Consider the following 7,353-nt stretch of genomic DNA (forward strand, 5'->3'; position numbering starts at 1 on the left):
GAGCGATATGCCAACGAGAACGTTGCCCCCAAAGGAGTGAATTGTGAGATCATAAATTAGTTGGAGAGGAGAATGAAGCATTCATTGCAGTGTGCCAACGAGGACGCTAGGCCCAGTGGAAATGGATTGTGAAATTCCATATTGGTTGGAGAGTGAAATAAAGGTATGAAAATTTATAAAAAAAACTGTGAGACTAGACCACCAACCGTACAAAATCATGCAATAAAGATTTTAACATTAAATATTAAAATAAATACAAGAAATTTGGGGCAAAAAATACAACATTTTATTATATAATTTGATATAAATATCTCAAAATTGAAAAAAAAGAAAAGAAAAGAAAAGAAAAGAAAAAAGTGGAAGATGAAGAACAAATGATCAGGCGAAGACCTCCTGAATCAATCCAACCAATATCCTCTCTTCCACATCTTCAACAACATCTTCTGCCTCATTCATTGATTCTCGAATCGGCCACCACCAGCGCAAGCCTAAAATTCCGTTTGTTACTGAATTGATTTTTCTGTAATTTCTTAAAGATTCCATGCCGTCACTGGCAGTCGGCGGCGATTCCTCCGGCAAGATCCACAATCTCGAGCTCCCTGCATTTAATGTAAGCAAACAACCGACTAATCTTCATTGATTTTTTTAATTTGTTGGTCAGGCGAAATAAAACTAGTCAGAGTAAGTTTATGGTTGCAAAATTAATGCAGAATGTTCATACCATTGGCATTAAGACGGAAGAGCTCATTCGCGCGATTGGAAGGCGGCGGATTGCTCGACATCGGACATTTCGGTGTAGTTCCAGGTTTGGTAACTGATCTTTCATTTTCTATGTACTTCGAGCTTTCTGTTGTGCAGCATGCGTGAATGAGAGAGCTTTGACTATCACTACTGTACTCTGTAACGTGGAAAGAATTCATGAAAATTTTGATCTTAACAAAGAAAGCATGCGTAAAATTATATCACGTCTCAGATACTGAGAATAGACAGAAAAACAGCAGCTGATTAAAAATATCTAGATAGGACTGAACAACTTCATCCTTCTTGATTTAGAATTTAAGCCTCAATTATATGTTGTTGTCTGAAAATTCGGATGATTATATTTTCTGTGTCATCGACATAATTATTTGTTGTTTTATTCCTGCATCAACAAAGACTTTCTTCTCTCTATTATTAACAAAAACAATAAATGTTGCAAGTTGTATGCATTATTAGAATTTATTTCGGATGACACAGGATTAAAATGTTACAATATGATGTTTATATATCTATAGATATATATATATTATTTCTACTCTCAATATTAGCTATGCTAGTTCTAGATTGTCTAAATCCTATCAATAAGCCCATTGAGTTTTTTCCATGCTAATTTCGATGACATTTATTAGTTACTGTAGTTGTAGATACTTTTGGATCATTTTGAAACCAGAAGTTTTCATATCCTAAATGCTTTAAGTTCATATAAATTAAAATATTCTGAGATTTTAATGCAGATCTTAGTTTGACTTGCATTTGTAATCATAGCAAACTATGAGTTTTCTGCTCTGACTGTTCTAGTTATATTACTTTGGAGATTTACCACATGTTTGATGTCTGGAGCTACCGGCTTTTTCCTTCATATTTGGTAAAGAAGCTGGAGAAGATGTTTTATCAGGCTTCTTAACATTGCTTTTGCCACCAAAGTTAATGGCCTGCAGAAAGAAATTTTCATTAGTTTTGATTTCCCATGCCGAAATTCTTGTACTCATCTCCAATCAAATTTTCAGAACTTGTAACTAATCAATTTCTGCATTCATGCTGCAGTACCTTCTTCCAAAATAAGAACAGGAAACAGGAAAAGGCATATGAAAGCATGGGAATATAAGAAACTCTATAAATAGTTTTTGGACTTACCTCTGGTTTCTGTACCGAAACCTCGTTGATGACCTTTTCTGCAATTGCATGATTCGTGCTGAATCGGCTGCACTCAAAGGCAGTGTTTGAAGTAGGAGTCGAGTCCTGAGGGACATGTTCCCTTGTAGCATTTAGTTTACGTTGAAGTTTGCTAAGGGATCCCTGCACTTGATCTTGAAACTTTGGTACAATCTTAGATTGCGAAAGTGGATTTTTTCTAGCTACAATCTCTTTCTGTGATTCAAGAACTTTCCTATCAATTGCTTCTTTCCTCTGGAGATTTTGATCGGGTGGACTATGTGAAATCCTTTTTTTGGGCTTGATGGCATTGATACATTCTTTTGGATTCCTATTATCTTCTTTTGGGTTTTGAGCTTCTTTTCTGTGAAATATCCTTGAGATTGCAGTCTCTTCTGCCCCTATTGACCCAATCACTCTTTTGGAACTTAATACTTCTGATTTATTGCCATTCCTTTGCTGAGGATGCTTTTCTTTCATCTTCAGTTTCATGAACTTTTTTTTGTTCAAAGCTTCGTCTTCTTCAAAAACCCGTGCTTGTCGTTCCTCCCATTCAGCTTGTGAAACACGCAGAGGTTTTAGAAGTACAATTGGCGGGGCAGTATGGGTTAACTCTTCTCTTGAATGGCTGTAGCTGGAATAATTGAAATAGTCATCCACTTCCTTTGCAGAATGCTTAAGAATGCCTTTGAATTGATGAGTGTCAAGATTTAACTCTGTGGTTCTCTTCCCTATCTTGTGTCTAACTGCCTTCGACTTCTTTGTCTCGACCATTTCGTTGCTAAACTTAGACCTCTGGAGATCTAAAATCTTTTCTCTAGGTAAATGTCTGCCTAAAGTTTCATGCATTTGCTTTGGTTGAAGTTCTAGATCCATTTTCTTTGCTCTCAGATTTTTTCCATGACCCTTCTTTGCGGGATTTCGAGCAGTTTTATACACCATTGAAGATTGTCCAGAGCTTGTGGATGCGAAATCTGAAGCTGAGTTTTCCATACCACTTTCAGGAAAACCGATTCGTTCGGCCATATTCGTCGTACTTGAAAATAGGAGTTGTCTTGCGAGGCGATCTCGGATCGTCTTCTTGAGTTCCTTGGCACCATCTCCATAAGAATAATCAAACGAAAGCTGGGGTTTATGAAATTCATTTCGGTTGAAACATGTTCTCTCCATGCCCATGTTTCCACTTGTCCTCTTTTCTATGCATTCATTTTTCTTCACCTGAGTCATGTACCTTGAAGCTTCCTGCAATTTCCCTAGAATGACCAAGGACTGCTGCAAATCAATAGCTCCTTCAAACAAATCTCTTGCAATTTGTTCAGATTGGCTATTATATTTCATACCATTGGACCACAAAACAATTGTCCGGTTCAGCTTCTGAGCTTCTCTGGACACTTCCATGAGTTGTGATGATGATGAACTGCTCAATTCATCCACAACTTCTTTGATGGTTGTTTCCTCTCTTGGTAACTTACAGCCCGAAAATTCGTAAAAGTTCTTCCTAGCTGTCCGGCTTTTGGTTTTCTTATCCATTTCTGATAGAACAACTTTCTTTATTCTGACAGTGGTTTTATCAACTATGCCTTTCGGATCGTTACAAGTTATAAATGATCGGTAAATTCTTGATCTTAGACTGTCCTGAGGCATATCTTATTGATTGAGATCTCATATACATTGGCAGAGCATAATCAGCAGCTAACTCTACTGATATTCCACAAACCATTTCCTACAATTCCTACATAACTCTTGCATGGTTTTGGATATCATATAATAGTTTCAGCCTCAGAGAAAGTTTTGACCTGTTTGGTTCTGTACAAAGGACAAAATCCGGGAAAATGAATGGTGGTCATTATCTCATCTCCACTCATCCAAACCCATAGGCAAAAGGGAACAGAGATATGGGACTAAAAAACAAAAACCGAAAAGGTGAAGGCAATTAAAGGCATATAAGCTTATTCTAAGCGTAGCTAAGACGTATATCTTCTATCAGAGTGCTGAATCCAATAAACAAAGACGGGTCGATACCTGAAAGAAGTTTGACAGAGATGTTACCTTCAAAACAGAGCGCTGAATCCAAAGAAACGAATCAAAGCAGAGCAGTTGATTGCTTTGACTTATGGACAAAGAAAGAAGAGTGAGCTCTGGAGCTTTTTCCCTTTGGTTTTGTGAGGATCCTATGAAACCAAACCACATATTCTTAGAGAAACTTGAAACTGTCATTAATGCTGCTCTTGTTTGGGTCCTACCTATTTCCAAAATACTGTTGAAGAAAAGCCTGTTATCAGTAAAAGCAAGAAAAAGCTGAATCTTCTCTTAAGGGAAACTTCTTTAAGTCATGTTGGTTGGATTTATTCATTGCATTGCTATATCTTTCATATCTGTCTTAAAATGTTTGGCACATTTTTAGCCAACAATTACTTTCGAAACTCAAACTAGAAAACTAATAGTTTTATGGTTTCCTCTCCTTAAACCTAAACCTGGTGTAATAGCCTAAGTCTATCGCTTACAAATATTGCCAGCTTCGTCTGTTATATATTGCCGTCAGCTTCACAGTTTTAAAAGACATGGAGAGGTTTTCACACCATTTTAAAGAAAATTAAGTTCTCATCTTCAATCAGTGATGTGAGATCTCACCAAGAGAATTGCTAATCAAGAATTCAATTCCTCTCACATGTGCTTATTAAATAAGGAAACCTTCCCCCTCTAATCATGTGATTAGAGTTGGTTTTTAGAGGATTTTTTCGAGAGCTTGTTTTAAATATTTAATCATAGATTTTTTTTTTTTTGAAATTTTGACTGGTATCTCTATTTTAACTCAGAAATAGAAGGAATGGTGAAGATTACTAGGTTAAAATATGATTTTACTTATAATTAGTCTTTAATGTTAATTTGAAGTTAACAGTAACATTAAAAAAAATAATAATAATAAAGTATAGATTTTATGAATTTGAGTGAGCACATTAATTACTTTTTAAAAAGCAATTTATTATATATAATTAATTGAAGGAGCTCTATGTTTAAGTGCATTCACATGATTCTTGGAAACTAAGGCATAGTGAAGGGTTTACATATTATATATATTACTTTTGCTGCCTCTCATAAATGCATTAAAAATTTCACCGCTTCTTCTCTTGCCCTTCGGATGACATTCAATTTCAAGTTAGAATCTTCAAATTTGAAAATTTCATTGCAATTATCATTTAGCTAGACTTCATGTTTGTAACATCTATGAAAACTATGATCACTTGGAATTAATATAATTTAATGATTGAATTTTTAAAAAAATAGTTTTCATGTTGGTGTTATAAAGTGTTGGTTCTTGTAGAACTGAGAATGGTCGGGCTTCTTTGTAATTTTTGCTTCGTGTTCGTTAGCCGCTGTGACTATGATTTCTTGATGATTAATATATATATAAATAGTTGACAAATTGCAAATGGTATCCCCTTAAAAAAAAAATGATGAAAAATCGAATCTATTTCTTTAGATTTTTTTTTAATCTTTTTTATTAAAGACTTAGGGTAAATATTTGTTTATATCCATGGTATAAATAGAAAGAAAAAGTATTTACTCCCACCATATTGAATTCATTTTTGTCTTTTGGCTATTTTTAAGCTATTAGTCACAATTCCCTTATTTTTTTTGGTCCATTAATACCTCGGGGTTTGGGCTGTTATTTTTCTACACTAATCTCATCTTGGGCCATATAAGGACCATCTTTAACCACGGGCTTTAATATACAAATTTGGGCTTTATACTTGGGCCATTCCTTTTCTGCAATATCCCAGCTTGGGCTTCAATGTACAAGTTTTGATTTTATTATTGGGCCAGTCTTTTCATACTATTATCCGATCTTGGGCCGTCTTTTTTGGTCCATCTTTAACCACAGGTTGAATTTACGAATTTAACCTTCACTTTCACGACCTTGAAAATACCAAATTTGTGGAGATTGAAGGGTAATTCTAGAATTTAGGTAAGATATTTTAAGACACGTTTGGGAACGACTCAAACACATTCTAAATATTTAGAATAATATTTTATCTCAAAATATATTTAAATATTCTATCAAATATCCTAATTCTTATAATTAATTACTTATCAGAATTATTTTAATTTACCTTAATTATTTTAACATTCTAAAATTAAAGTCAAATAATTAATAAATGGGGCTAGACGTGCAAGTTAGTGGAAGTCCACCTTTTGTTTTGTCTTCAATTCCAACCTATATTTTTCTATGAATATGTTTGGTGTGCATTAATAAATGTGGGAAATACTTTATTTCATGTTCAATATTTAACATAATTATGTTCCTTAAAGAAAAAAAAAAAAAGCATTTAACATAATTATTATTAGGCATGATATCCTAAACTCACTATATACAATTTAATGATCCATCTTTTTAAGGTTTTTTTTCCTTCACTTTTTAAATTTGAGGAAATATTATGTTTTAATTACTTTATTGAAATTTAGTTTATAAATAATATGAAAATTCAAATTACCTCTCCAAAATTAGAATTATTCATATACTAACGCGCTCTTTGATAATTTATTTTCAAAATAATTCATAAAAATTATTTTTATAAATCATGATCGAATTCCTTTTAATTGACATTATAAAGGTTATCAAAAAAATTATTGAAGATAAAAACAATTCCCAAAAATCAAAATCCCCAAAATATTCCCTAATTACTCCAAACAATGTATGCAGCAATATTACCTTCTCTATAACTTATTAATTTAAATATATTTTTAATTTAAAACACTTAATATATATTTTTAGATTAAAGTCAAATTTATTTTATTTTTTTCATAAAGAAATGGCTTCTCTTATTGGGAATAGGCATGTCCAGTTGTGCTTGTCCTCCATTGCAGCCAATAACACTCTGTTTTGGACTTTTGAAAGTCTTTCAAGATTTGATTAGTTGGAGCAATAAAGTCATTGGGAACGTAGATGTCGATATATCAAGTATAAATTTATGGCACTTGATAATGATTTTTTGTTCAACAACATCGAGGTTAAAGCATTTAAATCTATTTAATACATATAATTTTATCTAAACTTGACAGAGATGATTCAGTATTTTAGTAATAATTCATTCACTAATCGTCTAAAAAATTAACTCTTTTATTTTCAAGTTCAATAATCATCGTATGAATGAATGGATTAAAGCGTGACTTTTAGAATTATAACTGATGTCTTATCCATTGAGTAAACTAACATTTACAACAACATTAAACCTAAATTTTACCTATTGTATTTAACCCATTACCATAAAACTAACCTATAGGAAGTAATTTATCTTTAGAGTACTACGTTACAAATAAGTGAACGTTACAAACCTACGACTCGAAAAGATAGTCATTAATGTCCAACCATCCAAGCTACAATCCCAATTAGCTCACATTACATTTTCTCTATAAAAAAAAAAAAAAAAAAAAAAAAAAAAA

At 33.0% G+C, this 7,353-nt stretch overlaps 1 protein-coding gene and 1 long non-coding RNA gene across 2 annotated transcripts; one reads left to right on the forward strand and one right to left on the reverse strand.

Annotated features, from left to right (window-relative positions):
* Positions 1 to 321: 321 nt before the first annotated feature.
* On the reverse strand, positions 322 to 4,193 carry LOC111465449. Its single transcript, XM_023109831.1, has 5 exons — positions 3,961 to 4,193; positions 1,894 to 3,717; positions 1,580 to 1,691; positions 722 to 898; positions 322 to 599 (listed from the first exon to the last, which is right to left on the reverse strand). The coding sequence occupies exons 2-5, from the start codon at positions 3,553 to 3,555 to the stop codon at positions 379 to 381; spliced, it is 2,172 nt and encodes a 723-aa protein (XP_022965599.1). The 5' UTR covers positions 3,556 to 3,717; positions 3,961 to 4,193; the 3' UTR covers positions 322 to 378.
* LOC111465757 lies at positions 354 to 1,170 on the forward strand. The gene is made up of 2 exons (XR_002714274.1): positions 354 to 610; positions 711 to 1,170. It is a non-coding gene; the product is annotated as an uncharacterized LOC111465757 (long non-coding RNA).
* Positions 4,194 to 7,353: the final 3,160 nt, after the last annotated feature.

The sequence above is a fragment of the Cucurbita maxima genome, unplaced genomic scaffold, assembly GCF_002738345.1.
Source record: "Cucurbita maxima cultivar Rimu unplaced genomic scaffold, Cmax_1.0 Cma_Scf00029, whole genome shotgun sequence".
In the NCBI taxonomy this organism is placed as follows: Eukaryota; Viridiplantae; Streptophyta; class Magnoliopsida; order Cucurbitales; family Cucurbitaceae; genus Cucurbita; species Cucurbita maxima.

Bases quoted from the DNA above. Each gene is read 5' to 3' on its own strand.
- LOC111465449 (XM_023109831.1), bottom strand. From the start codon at position 3,555: ATGCCTCAGGACAGTCTAAGATCAAGAATTTACCGATCATTTATAACT. The intron at 1,692-1,893 runs GTAAGTCCAAAA...TTCTTTCTGCAG, and splicing joins TTTCGGTACAGAAACCAGAG to GCCATTAACTTTGGTGGCAA. The intron at 600-721 runs GTATGAACATTC...CATTAAATGCAG, and splicing joins CTTCCGTCTTAATGCCAATG to GGAGCTCGAGATTGTGGATC.